General features: G+C 38.5%; 1 protein-coding gene across 1 annotated transcript in view; it reads left to right on the top strand.

Moving 5' to 3' along the window:
• Positions 1 to 939: 939 nt before the first annotated feature.
• The window catches only part of NCAPG2 (non-SMC condensin II complex subunit G2), a 35961-nt gene continuing 20139 nt past the window's right edge, over positions 940 to 16761 (top strand). Inside the window, exons 1-10 of the mRNA XM_010712397.3 lie at positions 940 to 1122; positions 2217 to 2311; positions 4160 to 4351; positions 5609 to 5723; positions 6516 to 6673; positions 7538 to 7672; positions 9939 to 10033; positions 10833 to 10902; positions 12313 to 12399; positions 14218 to 14313. Of these exons, the coding sequence (XP_010710699.2) occupies positions 2237 to 2311; positions 4160 to 4351; positions 5609 to 5723; positions 6516 to 6673; positions 7538 to 7672; positions 9939 to 10033; positions 10833 to 10902; positions 12313 to 12399; positions 14218 to 14313 (1023 nt within the window). The 5' untranslated portion in view covers positions 940 to 1122; positions 2217 to 2236. The remainder of the gene's footprint in view (positions 1123 to 2216; positions 2312 to 4159; positions 4352 to 5608; positions 5724 to 6515; positions 6674 to 7537; positions 7673 to 9938; positions 10034 to 10832; positions 10903 to 12312; positions 12400 to 14217; positions 14314 to 16761) is intronic.

The following is a 16761-nucleotide window of genomic DNA, read 5'->3' as shown; positions in this document are numbered from 1 at the left end:
TGTTTAATCTCTATCTGACAAATACTTGTTTTAAATCCAAGTTACTTCAAAAGTTGTACATGTACTTGATTCAGGAAATAAAACCATATTTTATCTTTGTTTTCAGGAATATTAGTCATCTGTTACATCTTAAACCTATACGAAATAGCATTAATTATATGGGATAAGCATATAATACTTCTTTATTTTTTAGTTTTAAAACAAAAAACAAAATAAAACAAAATAAAGACATATAAATAGTTTGCTCAAAAGCTTGAAAATGTAATGGGATGTCAGTAAATTGTCTGCATGACATGAAATGTTACAATCTGTAAGCATGAACTCAAGCTGTGAGAGGCAGGGATATTATAGGTGTTTGCAGATGTAAAAGCTACATTTTAAAAGTGATTTTTTGCACATAACATTGGATGGAATCTGGATCAGATCATGTTTTTAAAAAATCACAATCCAGAAAAATCCTGCCAGATGTAAGAATTTATGTGGAAACTGTCAGTTTTTTTGTTTATTTGCACACTGAAACAGTGTCTTCTCTCGGTTTAACAGTGACAGGGTGAGAGGTAATGGCCTTAAGTTGTGCAAGGGGAAGGTCAGGTTGGATTTTGGAAAAACTTCTCTAGAAGAGCATTGGGCAGTGGCACGGCCTGCCCAGGGAGGCGGTGCAGTCACCATCCCTGCAGGTGCTCCAGAGCGGTGGAGATGTGACACTGACAGACGTGGTCAGTGGGCGTGGTGGCCACAGCCACGCAAGCTCCATCTAGACACACGCAAAAAGATGAAAACGCCTTTTATTTACCTATCTAGCTTTTTATTACTTATCTACGGCACCTTTGCTGGGGGAGCAGCGCGCTCCCGACCGCACGGCCGCCTCTACGTACAGCTCCGTTAAGCGCAGTGACGCGCGACAGGGTAGGCTCCAAGATCTCGCGAGACGAGAGCTCGGCGCCGCTCGCGCCCAACGGCCGCCGCGGGACGATTCGAACGCGGCGGCGGAGCGCGCGGCGCGGGACTGCGGTCGGAATCGGCGCGGCCTCAGGGAGAGGGAGGGCTTCTGTGTGGGTAGGCGGGCGTATTTGGGAACGCGACCCCTGGGTCTATGAAGATTTCCTTCTGTGGAAGCGTTAGGTAAGCAGCCTGTGTGCCTCCTCGCGTCGGGCACGGCCAGGAGCTGCGGCTCCTGTGGAGCGGAGGCTGAGGGACGCGGAGTCCCGCCCAGAGGAAGGGGGAATGGCAGATGGGTGACGTGCAATAATGAAGCACTTAGCGCCAAAATGTGGCTTGATTCCCCCTCATCCTCGCTTGACAGGAGGAAAAGGGATCAATGTTTTGCTGCTTTTTGTGTGAGGAAATGCTTCTGTCTGGAATGGTGGCTGGATCAATAGGGTGCTTGTGCTGGTAATGCTTTTCCTGTTTAAGGTGAACTTGTCAGCTGCAGTGTTCTTCTAAGCTTTCAAGCCTTGTTTAATTGAAAAAAAAAAAAAAAACACATTTGAGCAGTGTGGCCTAGTGCAGCTGTGAGTCTATGTGTTGAGTTGGGTAACTGATGCACTGGGGAGGGCATCTTTTATGTGGAGGAGGCTGAGGGGAACCTTACTGCTCTCTACAGCTGCCTGAAAGGAGGTTGTGCTGAGCTGGGGTCAGCATCTGCTCCCAGGTAACAGCGATAGGTTGAGAGGTAATGGCCATAAGTTGTACCAGGGGTGGGTCATGTTGGATGTTTGGAAAAACTTCTCTAAAAGAGCTGTTGGGCAGTGGCACAGGCTGCCCAGGTGCAATCGCCATCCCTGCAGGTTTTTACAGAACTGTGGACATGTGGCACTGAGGGATGTGGTCAGTGGTATGGTGGGGGTGGATTGATGGTTGGACTGGATGATCTTAGTGGTCTTTCCAACCTTAAGTATTTTGTGATTGTATTATAACTGCGTGGATAAAGAATGTTCACAGTTATTCACTTCAACCATGAAATGGTAACGCTTTGAGACACAGTGCTTTTTTCTAACATTCTGACCTCTAGCATGCCCCATCCCTGGAGGTGTTCAGCACCAGGTTGGATGGGGCCTTGGGCAGCCTGGTCTAGTATTAGATATGGAGGTTGGTGGCCCTGCCTGCATCAGGGGGTTTGGAGCTTGATGATCCTTGGGGTCCCTTCCAACCCAAGCCATTCTATGATTTATATGCATGTAAAACATGCTTTTATTGTTTATTTTTTGTTTATGTAGCAAGGAGGAACAAGATCACAATGAAACGTGAAGCATTTTTACAAGCTGTGTCTAAACAGTCAGTTGAGGACTTCTTGCGTTTTACTCAAATTTCTGTAAGTAGTCCATGATATGTGTGTATGAATAATAAAGTCTAAAGCCCACTATTGGTGCATGGGATACATGGCATAGAAGTTGCTTAAGTTGTTTATCTGGCACCTGTAATTTAATCGTAGCTGATAAAGGTATGGGATCTCAAATGACTCGATGCTACAGACAGGCTGATTTTTCTAACATTTGATTGTTGCATACACATTTTTCCTTTTTAAAATAATGATTAAATACTGTAGCAATAGCAAAGAAAAGAAATACTCATTTGCTGCTGATGTTGATTATTTTATTTTATTTTTAAACTGTGTTAGCACATTGCTGTGTAGTGAACATGAGCAGAAGTATGCTTCAGCAGCATTTGTTTGTTCATTTGATAGATTTGGTTGCTTCTTCTGTCCTTGAGTAATCGTACTTGATAATTCTGTCACTTGAGTGTTATGGAGATGTGATAGAGTGCAGTCTGTAAATACAGTGTGGTGAAGAGCAGGAGAAAAAGATCAAGTGAAATCTCACTCAAATATGATACTGCATAATTATTTACATTGTGGTCTTTGCCACTAAACTTCCATCAAGATGTACTGTTCCTCCTATTCTTCCCCTTCTCCTGCTTTAATTTTCTTTTTCCATTCTCTCCTTGCTTTGTTTCATTCAGTTCTAAAACTCTGGGGTTTTGCTGCTCTCTCTGTGATTTGCCCTGGGCTTTTCACTTTTCTTTGTTTTTAAAAGATAACATTTCTATATTATTGTGTTATTTATCATTGTCGTTATCAGGCACTGTTAAATTTTTCCACTAAATCCTGTTCTAATTCAAGAAAACACTTCTTAGAGAGAAGAATATGAATCACAGATATGACTATCATTCAGTGGCATCCTTCTCCCTCATAGGTTTTGGAATAATTCTATCATATCATCCCAGAGAAAGATTAGAAAGCTCTAGTCTTATTACGAGTCTGTTCTTTTGTTCAAAACACTACAATCTTAATATCCTGTCTTCTGGGTTTGTTTGAAGTAGAGAGCTGCAGAACTCCCTGTGCAGCCTTTGCTTTATTGTATTTGTTTCCAGCTGTAGAATAGAATAGAAATACTGCCATAAATATGTAACAGGATCTTTCTTTTCCTAGCCTTAGGGAATCTCTTAATACTTACTGTGTCTTCTTTCAGTATTTTACCCTTCAACTTTTTTTTCCAAGTCTTTAAGTATTTAAATGATTCAACTATCGCAACACCAGTAGATTGCACTACCTTTCCTCTCAGAACTGTAGTTTCAATTAAACGTGACAGTTTAGGAATGATTGTTTATACACAAGATTACAACTGAAAATGCATTTGAAGATGTTGCTAGAAGTTATACATATGATAAAGGAGGCTCTGTCTGAAGAGTCCTGTAGCTCAGCAGAAATGCCCTTCCCCCCCCAGACTGGGTACACAAGGCTAAAGAAGAGTGATGAGGCGACCAATGCCATCATCTGCCATCATCAGTTTGTATTTAACGCAGTAAAGCTATGATCAGAGAATTTAATTCCATGCTTCTTAGATGAAGATGTGGAATTGTCTCCATTAGGAAAGTAGCATCTGGAACACAAGAAACAGTTTGATGTTGTAGGGACATCATTTATGCTTAGTAATGTTGTTATTGAGATCTAAAGTATTTTAAAACCCACCCTTGTTTAACAGTAAAGGGTGTCAGGAGGAATTTCTCATGCTATTTTTAAAGAAATAAAACTTGTAGAAAGTATTTTATCTGTAACTGTAAAGGCATGGAAAGTAATCATTTATGTCAAGAAAAGTATTAATTTGGGGGGGGGGGAAGTCTCAACACTGATGTGGAGTTGTGTGTTATTTTCTGATTGCAGAAAGATACATTTGATCCTTTCAACCTGAATGAATTACTTCAAGAATTGTCAAGAAAACAAAAAGAAGTACTATGGGAGAGACTGAGACACCTATTGAAAGAGACCTTGATGGAAAAACCTGTGGAAACATGGCAAAGGGTAGAAGATGCTGATAATAATGATGGCATGGAAGTTGAGAGTGCTCCAGAAATGGTAAAAATAAATAAATAAATAAATAAAAATGAAAAAAAAGTAAAGTAAAATAAATAATAGTTAATATTCACCTGGAAATAAAATGGAATATTTTCATGGCAACTCTAAGTATGCAAGATTAGATCCACTGATAACTTAATTCTGAAAGATGGGACTTAGTTTTGTCACAACTTGTGAGGTTTTTTTTATGTCTTATTTCGGTAAATACTGATCTCAGATGTATCTTCAGTACCTGACATATACTGTGAGAAATTGACTACCTCTTTTAATGTATCAGTTTACTGAATGAAGATTTGAAAATCTAGATTTCAGCCCCTCCTCAAATTCATGTTTAGCTTACACAGTATTTTCCTAACTCAGACCCTCATATTCTGCTTCTGTGCTGCAGTCCATGAACTCTCCAGAATACTGGAGGAAAGGTTTATTTAATTTTTTGGGGGAAAATAGTCCAGTGTACAAATCATTAGAGAGACCTGGAGGCTTGTAGGAAGTCTGTCATACGTGCAGATGCCAGTAAACTCATGAACCTGCTTCTAAAGTCATCAAATCTAATCAGTGAGCAGACTATTTCTTTTCCAGAATATCTTGCTAAACAGGATCTTTCTAGCACCAGAATGTGTGTCTGTCTGATTGCTTTTGTTCAGATGAATTTTTTTTATGGAGGATTGGATACATACATACAGTCAGCAAGTTATCTTCCAGCTGGAGCTGAAGGCTTTTTGGAAAAAAACTTTTTGAAAAGGATGTACTTTAAAAACTGCATTTTCCTCGTGCAGCTTGATTGATTTGGGGTTCTGGTATATTCTGTTCAAAATAGCTGCCTAATAGCCGTTTGCCTTTGCTCTCTGCACGGCTCGTGTTGGAAGCAACCTCTGAGATCACGTAGTTCCAACCTCCTGTCATTGGCTGGCTGCCACCCGCCAGCTCAGACTGCCCAGGGCCTCCTCCAACCTGACCCTGAGTGCCCTGAGGGATGGGGCATCCACCTGTTCCAATGCCTTACTACCTTCTGAGCAATAAAATTAGTTCTAACATCTAAACTAAGTCTCCCATCTTGTTTAAAACTGTTCCTCCTTGTCCATCACTATTTGCCCATGTAAAAAGTCAGTCTCCTCAATATAAGCTCGCTTAAAGTACTGGAAGGCTGCAATGAAGTCTTCCTGGAGCCTTCTCCCTGGGCTAACTAACCTCGTCATGATTGTCTTCTGAGAGTAAAATAAATTGCAGAATTATTTCCTTAACATTGCTTTCTTTCAGAAACAAACTGTAGCTGTGATCCAAGGAGTGACAGCTGTAGTTACTGCTTCCATACCCGTAGTGGATGAAACTGTGAACTACAAAGCTCTTCTAGAATGTGCCTTTATATTAAATGGTGCGTACTTGTCTGTTTTACCTTACATCACAGAATGGCCAGGGTTGGAAGGGACCTCAAGGATCATGAAGCTCCAATCCCCCTGCCACATGCAGGGCCTCCACATTTAATACTAGACCAGGCTGCCCAGGGCCCCATCCAACCTGGTGTTGAACACCTCCAGAGGTGGGGCATCCACAGCCTCTCTGGGCAGCCTGTTCCAGCACTTCACCACTCTCATAGTGAAGAACTTCCCCCTGACATCCAGCCTAAATCTTCCCTCCCTCATCTTAAAACCATTTCCCCTTGTCCTGCAGTTATCTACCCTTTCAAACATTTGAAACACATTACACTGGTTTTTAGCAGATGGCAATACTAAGTTTAATGTTTGACCTGAGGGATCTATGGAGAAAAAAAAAAACACAAGGACAAAAGTTGGTACTGATGTAAGTTCTTTTAGAGAGAAAGTTAAGGGAGTACTCACTTGAACATCAGTTACACGGTCTAAAGTATGGAACTTCAGTAATATTCTTTCCCCACACCTGTTCACCCATGGACAGATGACTTGCCATAAAAAATACTATAAGCCACAGAAGTAAAAACTGGAGATTCTATTGCTACTGATAGAAAAACTTGGCCAAAACCTTAGAATTAGTAAAGCTGCCTAAACATCCACAGTGAAAATAAGTTATTAAGACATATAAATATGGCAAGAGCTGACAGATATTGTGAGATACATTTAGTGTTGTAACTGACCGGTGTTTTACATGAATAACAACATGACAATAAATGCTTACTTTATTCCTGTTGTAGGTATTGTTCCTGCATTACCTGAATCTGAAAATATTCTACGGAGTGCCATCCAGCGTGTATGTGAAATGTGGTGGGAGAAAGGACTGGAAGGAAAGGAGCAGCTCGGGAAAACAGTATTTATTTTACTGCTGAGAAGAAGTCTGAGTAAAGCTGCTACGGTATGCTGAAGCTATATTGAATTTTAAATTACTAGTGAATATTGTAAGGAGGAAACTCTCTCCCAAGTATACTTTCTTGTGTTAATTTTTTTTCTCTGTCTTAGTGCTTCACCATTAATGAGCCCTACTATACGTCTTGGTTACAAATTGTGTTTTTGGTGTTGCTGCTATAAAGAGCGTATCAAAATGCTGCCTTCTCTGGAATGAACTTTAAAGACTTTTGGCAGTAGTTTCACCAGAGAACAGTTTGTTTTACATTCCTTATTTTCTCCTCTGCTCGTTTGTAAAGCCCACTGGCAAAGGTTTAAGTTGCTGTTAGCTCTATTAGTTAATTCAGGCTTTAAGAGCTACTCTCAGCAACTCATAGAGGATTCTTAAATGGGAAACTTCATTTTCTGTTACTCTGTATCTAGAAATAATTTCTTTTGCTTAATTATCTATTGTCAACTGAATTTTTTTTTGTTTGTTTACAAGTGAAAGCTACTTAGAGCAATGTGACAGTCTTTTCATTAGCCCTATAATTGTTTCCCTTATGTGTTCTATCCTTCTGTTTTTCCCTGTTAACTGCTTTCATTGTTTAAATTTTGAGAAGCAGAGAAGTGGAATAATACCATTTTAGTCTGTCTTGTGTAAAATGCAAGCTTTCTGTACAGTTCTTCAGTTGTTGGAAGTCTGTATCTCCACAGTTAAAAATATTTTTGCAATCTTTTCCCAATGAGAGGAGTGAAAATTGATTAACGTTCACAATTTTGCAATCTGGAAACCTTCCATTTGTAACAAAGTGCTTCAATTTCATTGTCGAAAATCCATTAAATGATTCTTCACATTAAAAGATCACTGTCATGTGGGCTTTTTTTCTGTCAGGGCGTAGACATCGTTTGTCTGTGGAAACTACATCAGACCTTACTTTGTTTTGATTATGATTCAGAGGACAGTAATGAAATCAAAGACCTGTTACTTCAGTGTTTTATGAGCGTAAAGCACATCAAAAAAGAAGAGGTAAGCAAGCTTCTGTCCTGCCCTGCTTTTCTGTGAGTGAGCTCTGGTTATTTTTAATGGTTACACATTAAGCCTTTTGACTGATAAATTCTAACATATTGTCAGGGATGCTGAAGCCATTCACTTTCCTTTCATTTTTTTCCTCTTCTCAGCATGAGTGCTCATACAGCAGTGTCCTGGGTTCATTCTAGGAGGTAGCTGATCTGTTTCCTAGAAAGATCGTGCGGCTGCTTTGAGTGGTTCATCATATATGAAGATGAAGAGAAGGGAAGGGTCAGAAACTGTGTTAACTTGATTTTAGATCAAACTAGATTGATACAGAATTACACATTTATGGTGCAATACAAGATCCCTGTGGTTCACTTTTTCTGCCTTCCCAGACTGTGTTATTCAACACAGTAATATTTCTCACAGGTTTATTTTAAGATTGTGTTACCGGAGTGTTCCTCTGAATTTCTCTCTGTGATTTATGAAAATGTTCTTGTTCTAGTGGGGTTTCCAATCACCTGGAGAGCCCTTAGAAGGTCTGCTTTCTCATCTTTACTTGCTAACTTTATGTGTATATATACATCTGGCAAATCACAATGTATTCATTATGTCTGCACCAATATGATGGAGAGCAAGTTCACTTGTTAGCAGGATGCTGAGGATATTGATAGTGAGAATTGTTTTAGCGAGATCCATTGGTCACAGGAAGGAGATTAAACTGAAGGGATTTGCTATGTTCTCATGATCAAGGTCAAGCTACTGAAACTGAAGGAAAAAGGAATTGTTGAACTAAACTGAATACAGATTTCTGTTGGATGCCTTCCTCACTTCACAGGATAGAAAGCTACCTTGTGCCTTTTCTTCATCTGTCTTTTCTGCTAAGTGTGGTCTCATCTTTGCCTTGTTGAGGTAGGAGCTTAGGTTGTGATTCCCTTGACCTTTAAGTTTTTCAAGGATCTTGATGGGTGAGTGCACTTCTGTTATCAGACTACCAAAGGTGAAGATAAGTGACTTTTTTTACAATTTTATTTTATTATCCAGTGTTTTTCTTTTTTGTAGGTAGTAGCATCTGCCATTGACAACTGGTTCTTATTTACTGCATCTCCTTATGAGTTTTTCTAATTTGTTTTTGCTAGAAAAGTACAAAGGAACTTTGCAACAGGCTGACTCACCACTATGCATCATCAGACTCTTTAGAGTCTCAAGAAGCTGGATACATTCACTGTATGACAACACAGACCTAGGCTACTTATGCAGTTACTGTACGAGATTCTAATTCCAAGGGCAGATCTTTCTCAGCCCAGAAGAGTTTATTTCCTCTCTCCACAGCCTTTCACTCTTTCCTCTTGCAAAAGTCGCTCACTAGACTTGCCAGGACCACTTCTAACTTGCTAAAGGAAAAAAAGGTTTTCTTCTGCTTTCATGAATTAAAATAACTCCAGGACTCTTGCACTATAACACACCATGAGACAGTATGAGGGGGAATTGTCCGTGCTAGTCAGATCGTTTATCTTCCTCTGCATCCCAGCTGTTTTCTGTGGCTTTGTTCAAAAACGTATCTAAAGCTGGAGAATTGTCATGTCATTTTATCTGCACCTTCACCATCTTCACAGCATCATGCCAGAATGGAAGTATCTTTGTCAGAGCTCTGATAACCCCTGGTGTGAAAGCCTGGATTTGTGCAGTTCCTTATCTTTATGGAATATTACCTAAAGTCATTTTAGAACAGATTGGACATTGGAAAAATAGGCAAACATGTAAATCACATGGCATTTGTTTCATGTTTTCTCTTTGGTGTAGCAACTGCAACACTTGAATTATGTTTAAAAATTAGGAATCTGTATTTACTGTTGAAGTAGCTCTTAAGTTGGGTGTTCCTCTGGGTTCTGTCTTCCCTTTTGTACTGTTTTGTTTACTCTTTTGTTTTTCCTCCTGTGGAGCAATGGAAGGTGATAACAGTGCCTTCTAGTAGGATAGGAGCATGCTTATAAAGATATTTGTTAATATTTAGTTTAGAAAGCAATATATAAGAAGATGGCTTACCCTTTCCAAAGTCTGTTGACATCTTGAGAAGGGCACCATCTCTGAATAGCAGTGCTGCTTCCTTGGCTGCTAACCTTTAAGAGAGGGTGAGGAAGGGTGGGCCCAGGGTCACTCACATGCATTGCTTGTGCCTGAGCCCCATGGCTTAGCCGCCCCTTCTTACCTGGTGCTCAGTCACTGGTTCAGGCCATGACCTTGCAGTTTCCATACACCTGTCTTTTTCCTCTGCCAACAGGGAAGAAGAATTTTGAGCTTTTTCTTCAGCTGGAATGTCAACTTCATTAAAATGATACATGGAACTGTTAAGAACCAATTACAGTTTTTTCCAAGGTAAGCATAACAGTTGCACTTCTTAATGATCATTAGAGGCTTGGCTAAGGCTTTGTTTGTCTCAAGCTGAAATATCTATTATGTTGATAAAATATCTCAGCATCCAGAGAACATCAAATCTGTCGAGTCTAAGTATTGTTTCAACAACTTTATTTAATTGTATGTATAGTTATGTGTAAAGCAACAAGTAGAGATGTAATGAAGAGCTTTTTTAGAACTATCTAAAGCAAATGATTTTCACTTAAACCATGTTGTTACTTGCGGAGTTCATGTTGGAGAACTGCAAGTCTTTTTCTGCTTCTGTGAAGTCTTATTTTTCTTGTGGACAACCTCTGATTTAATATGGTAAGATTCTACAGAGACATTTTAATAACAACTTGTTATTTGTAAATAAAATAACTTGTAGGGTCATAGCTTGAGAACTTGATTGATGGATGAAGAATGTCAATTTATGTTTTTCCTTTGACTATTCAGGGAAGTGTTATATAGATTATTCTTCATATTAAAATCAGAGGCTTTCCAGTGCTTCCAGTTACAAGAGTGTATATATATTTGTAAACAATTTAAGACATTTGTTAGAGAGAAATTATAAAATATCTGTGTTACTCTTTTGAATTTCCAACTGGTAAGAGAGATTTTCTGTGTTAAGATATTTGCTTCCTCTAAAAATAGCATTGGTACATAGAATTAAGACTGATCTTCATGAGATTATATATAATATAATATTATATTATTACATAGGATGTAAGATTGATACATAGGATGCTTGATTGATAGTGTTTCCCATGTGTTAATCCAGATCCTTGATGGAATACATTTCAGAAATTTACTTCAGAGCATGGAAGAAGGTGTCAGGAGAAGCTTTAGAGGTATTACTGTGCTTGAAATTTTATTTGGATAGCTCTGAATTTTAAGATGGGGGGAGATTATATGAATATTCATCCTAGGAAGGATTCCTAAGCAAACTTTAAGGAATCCTTTCCCTAAGGAAAGGACCTCTCCAACAGTGCCAAGGAGTAATTACAAGCTAAGCTACTAACATTTAGCTACTTTGGTTGCTATTAAGCTCTTCTAATTCTGCTGCTGAAATGATTCTTTCCACAACTATACATGTACACAATGTTTTTTGTAAGTACAGTAATTCCCTAAATTGCTGAAACATTTATTCAGTATGTGCAGGTCTATGTATTTGATAGCTTATTTACCAAGGTTTTGTGGAGTTCTATGGAGGATGGTCAAAAGCATAATTACAGATCACAGCAAAGTCCCAGCCAAATTTCAGATGGAGGCTCAGAATATTATAGTGAATAGAGTTCTCCGGTTCTCTTCAGTGTTTTCATTTTAGAGCCTGAAACAGCCTTCCCAAGGCAGTGGTCACAACTCCAAGGTGTTGAAGTTGAAGAAGTGCTTGGACAACACTCTTAGACATGTGGTTTAATTTGTAGGTAATCTTGTGTGGATTTAGGAGTTGGACTTGAGAGCCTTCTCTAACCTATGTAACTCTAGCTCCTTCAGCCTGTCTTCATAGCAGAGGTGCTCCAGCCCTCCTCTAGACCAACTAAGAGCTCCGTATCTTTCTTACACTCATGGCCCCACAGCTGAACGCAGTGCTGCATGTGGAGTCTTGCAAGGGCTGAGCAGGGCAAGGAATTGCCTCCCTCAGCCTGCTGGCCACGCTTCTTTTCATGCAGCCCAGGATATGATTTGTTTTCTGAGCTGCAAGCTTGTGCTGCTCGCTGATGCTTGGTTTTTCATCAACCAACACCCCCAAGTCCATCTCTGCTCTGCAGCTCCCAGTCCACTCATCCCCCCAGCCTGTACTGACATTTAGGATTGCCCCAACCCGGTTGCATAACCTTGCACTTTGCCTTCTTGAACTTCATGAGATTTGTGTGGGCACACCTCTGAAGCTCTAAGAGTTCCTCTGGATGTCATCTCTTCCTTCTATGGTATCGTCTGCACCACACAGCTTGGTGTCATCTGCAAGCTTGCTGAGGGTGCAGTCAGTTCCACCACCTGTAGATTCACGTGGAGATACTTTGGAATTCAAAACTTGACTCTCAGAAGTCAAGATCTCATATCAGTATGCTGATATCTTGAAAATCAGTTTACGTTGATAGAAGCATAGCATGGAAAACATTTAGCTAAGCAGAAGCTGAGTATGAAAGAATATTTATTATTTCAGTTTTTATTTTAGATTAAAATGTTGCTGGATGGCCATCTGTACTTATTTTTTTCTTGTGTGTTAACAGTAGTATGCATGTGTGTTTTTACTGTAGATACTTGAACACAGTTGTATTCAGGATTTCATGCACCATGGAATTCATCTTCCCAGAAGTTCTTCTGTTTATTCTAAAGTTAGAGAGGTAAGTTTGTGTCATGATGTGAACCGGTGGTATCAAACTGAACTGGTTTAGTATAAAGTGGGAATTTTCCATTTCCTGCTAAAATGCTGTGCTGAGTCTGGCTGGGATAGAATTAGTTTTTTTCATAGCAGCCCATGTTGTGTTGGGTTTTGGTTTTGTAGACTAAAACAGTAAATACAGAGCAGTGTTTCAGATTTTGCTGAGCAGATTCGCATGATGTTAAGGCTATCTTTGCCCTTACTCTGCCTTCATAGCAAGTAGACTGGGATGAGCAACAAATTGGGAATGGACACAGCTGACCCAAATTGATCAGAGGGATATTGCTTCCACTGTAATGCCACCCTCAGTAACAAAAACTGTGGGAAGAGCGATTTTTGAGGAGGTAACCATTGCTCAGAGGCTGGCTGAGCATTGGTCTGCTTGTGGGAAGTGGTGGGTGATTACCTCTGAATAGCTGGTTTTTTTTATTCCTCTTTTCGTCAGTTATAAAACTGTTCTTATCTAGACCCACAAGTTTTCTTGCTTTTACTCTCCCAGATTTTTCTGTCGTTCCACCAAAGAGGAGTGGGTGAGCAGTTGTGTGATGCTTTGCTTGTGACTGAGTTTACTTATTTAAAAAATAAAATACACTCTGATATTCTGAAAGGCAAATTATTAGAATGAATTTTACGAGGAATTTTCATATAGTTTGGCATCACATTTCTCTTGTCTGTAAAAAATCCCCTTATTTTCCTGCTCTTGAAAAGAGTGCCAGAAATAGCCTTTGCTGTCTGTTATCTATGCTTTTCTTTACTCAGGGACTTGACCTTTTCATAGTTGATTACAGTGAAAAAAAAATCATAAACTCCTTAAAGCAAATGTAGTAGGTGGGTCTGAAATGAGGTTTGTCTGTCTTTGGTATATATAAAACTTACACTGATAGATATCTTTTGTGCTATAGAGGGAGATGCTGTGTATTGATTTTGTTTATGTATGTAGGGACAATCCTTGATTTGGGTACAGATTCTAGTGGCCTATCTATGGCTTTTGTTCCTGAGCAGAACATTTGAAATTGAACAAGAAGCTTTTTAAGAGAAGACACTCACGTCTGATGTGGCCTTTTTACTTCTCTTGCTTTCTCTCAAATACGTAGAAGCCAGAGGTATCCAGTGTGCAATACACAGCTTAATGTATCACTGTGTTGGTCCCATCCATCAGATTTGGTTATCCCCTGGATCCACATATTTCAGCTAAATGGTCATTTTAAGGCAGAATCGCTTGTCTTAACATTCATGTACTGAAAATAGTTTTTCATTTTTTTAACATACTTTTCATATTTTTCCATGAACATAAGTTCAAATTTATACCAATACCTATGTTAAGAATGTATGCCATCAGATACAAAGGTTTTACAAGGTTCAAGCTTAGAATTTTGATGGAGTAGGGTTTGGACAGACATTAATTTCATTTCATTAAGAAACAGGGAAGCTTATGATCTTAAAAGAGGACCGTAATGTAAATAAATCCCTTTTGAATTGAGAAGGTGTGGAAGGATCTTGGAATAAATTTGCTAATGATGACTGTTTCTTTTTTAGTATACAAGAATTTAACTTAAAACGATACAGATTGCAGGAGTTCCTGTAACAAACAGAAGAGTAACTAAAAAACAGTTATTCAGTTGAGCAGTGTTTGGGCTACTTTATGGAAAGAACAGTAGATTTAAAAACAAAAAACAACACGTACAACCTGCTTTATGAATACTTCTGATGTCCCCAACACCCCATCTTTCTTGAACGTGCACAGATGTGTACAAAACATGTTTTTTGTTTGATTTGCCAGATGCTGAGTTATTTTCACAAACAAAGTAAAGTTCGTCAAGGAGTTGAAGAAATGCTCTATCGGTTGTATAAACCCATCCTTTGGAGAGCACTAAAGGTAATTTGCCTTTTCAGAATGTAGCGCTGGCTTTCTCCAGCCAGTGAGTTATGGGTCCCCCCCACGTATTCTGTTTATAATAATATAAGCATCTAATTTTACTTAACTACATTCATAATTTTCACATCACTTACGGTTCCATCACTAGAACAATGCTTTTTTTATTGCTTCTATTTGGTTTATTTCTTGTTCATTATTTTTCTATTGTTTTTTTACTTTTATAACTTCTCCATGTGGAGTTAAACACTTTCAGCTGAGAAGTGAGCATGTGTATCAAGTAGGTCATCTTGCTTTAATTCAGCAACGTAATCCAACTGTTGTGAAGGTAAACTTCAGAAAGGTACAGGGAGGATTGTAAAAAGCTGAATGCAGCAGTTATATGAATCATGTAATGATTCAAAACAAGGAGAGATTCTCCATTCCAGATGATTCAATAGCATATTTGTGATAGGTGAAAGGAAATATGTGACTGAAAATTAAAATTAGGCAGTTTATTTTTGGATAGGCTGCTATCTTACTTTCATGTAGTTCATTTTTCTTTTTTATATGGTACTGCTGAAGTATTTGCCATTTTTGAGGGGACTATTGCTGTGTCTTGGAATCACCAATACTTTAAGATACAGAACATAAAAGGGAAGTTTACAATCACTTCTACTGATTTGGATTCCTCTCCCAAGCTTGAAATCTTAGTTTCATTTTAGATAACCAGTTTGCTATTTCAACCAGTGTATGAAAACCGAATTTAATATAGTGAGGAACAAATCTTGTTCCTGGTTGTATAAAAGAAAGGTAGCTCATAAAAAGACCCTTTTGCCCTGCTCCATGCAAAAAGGAAAACTACTTCAGCTGTAAGAATACAAGTATTCTAGAACTGGTCATGTTGAAGCTACTTGATTTTCTCTCTAAAATGGTTGTTTAGAATACATGGCTCTTTTGCTCTTTTTCTTCTTAAATTGATACTTTTGCAGATGTTAGATAGCCCAAGCTTCCTTTGTGGCTTTTACTTACATGTGTTTTATAAACCTGTGTGCTACATGAAGTTTTTATAATGTTATGCTTTCATATCTTAATTATGAAAAGTATTGTGCGCAAGTGAGCAGAACAGTTGTGCCATGATTGTATAACCAAAAAGTAGATCTATATAACTTAAGGTCTATCAGTCTGTCTTAGAACAGTTTTAACAGTTCCTCAAATTATTACAGACATGAAGGTAAAGAAACATGAACTTTTTTTTTTTTTTTTGAATCAAATAACTGAAGATCCTCTTGGTGACAGTGGGGTAAAGTAAAGCAGTCCTAAGCTCTAAAGAATGTGATGGGCTTTACTTACTCTCGTGGTATCAAATGTAGAATTTTTCTTAATTATGCTGGATTGAAGAATGTGGTGGTGGTAGTGTTGTTTTGTTTTTCCTACCTGAAGATGAGATGCCCATCCCTCATCTCCTATGAGGATCAAGTCAGAAGGGAAAGACAAAATGAATTACACATTAAGTAATTGTAGTTCATTTCTTTGGTGATTTTCTGTTTTTATTTACCATTAGTTTCTTTCATTCTAAATATTACAAGATTATACAGTTTCTTCTTTTCCCTGCCTTTGATCTGAGCATCTCATGGCAAAAGAAGAAAATTGGATGAATGTAAGCAGAAGGTCCCTGCACTGTGTCTTAATCTTGCTGTTAAGTAAGCCTATATTATTTGTTTCACATTAGATTCTTAGTATGTTTTTTATACATTTTCTTAATTGGAACCAAAATCTGAACAAAATGATTCCTTCCCTCTTCCTTCAAAGAGAAGTGAGCACAAATATCAAGGACTGATATCTTTAACAGATAAAATATTTTCAGCTGGTTATATTTCAGGTTTCTTCTGATGAACCTTGAATCTCATCTTTTCTTCATTTCATTGACTGCTCTGTATTTTCTATCCTTTATGAGCCTTCAGGGGCCAATCATTTTTCATTGATTGCCTAAATATACACTTTATTCATTTTTCCTTACATTTAGAGCTCCACAGCCAGCAAAATATATTGAGTAGCACCCTGAAAATGGTTACGAATGATAAAATGTCAGAGTTACGAGGTTTATCTCAGGCTTCTGATTAGCTGGTAGAAGCTCAGAACATGAACCTATTACATGCATAGATGCAGAATTGAATATGTTCATGTTGGATGTTACGCTCTAGGCTTCATGGTACTTAGTTTCAAAATACTGTTTTCTTGAGGAAATAAGCTTCAGCTTTTCAACTGATTTGCCTGCCTGTATAAACATAATGATAAAAGCTTTGCTTGAGTTCAAGGTTCTTGTATTCTGTAGAGGAGATTCATGCCCAAGTTTATGTGTCAGGTAGCCAAGAGAAATCCCAACTGTTTTCAACTTATTTAGCATTGCAGAAAGAAGGGCTCAGACTATGACTCTTTAGGATCATTAGTATTTTGAGTTTATTGTTCTGT

Source organism: Meleagris gallopavo, chromosome 6 (genome assembly GCF_905368555.1).
Source record: "Meleagris gallopavo chromosome 6, MGAL_WU_HG_1.1, whole genome shotgun sequence".
Classification (NCBI taxonomy): Eukaryota; Metazoa; Chordata; class Aves; order Galliformes; family Phasianidae; genus Meleagris; species Meleagris gallopavo.
Note: the sequence above shows the minus strand (reverse complement) of the source record. Positions and strands in the feature narration are given on the sequence as shown.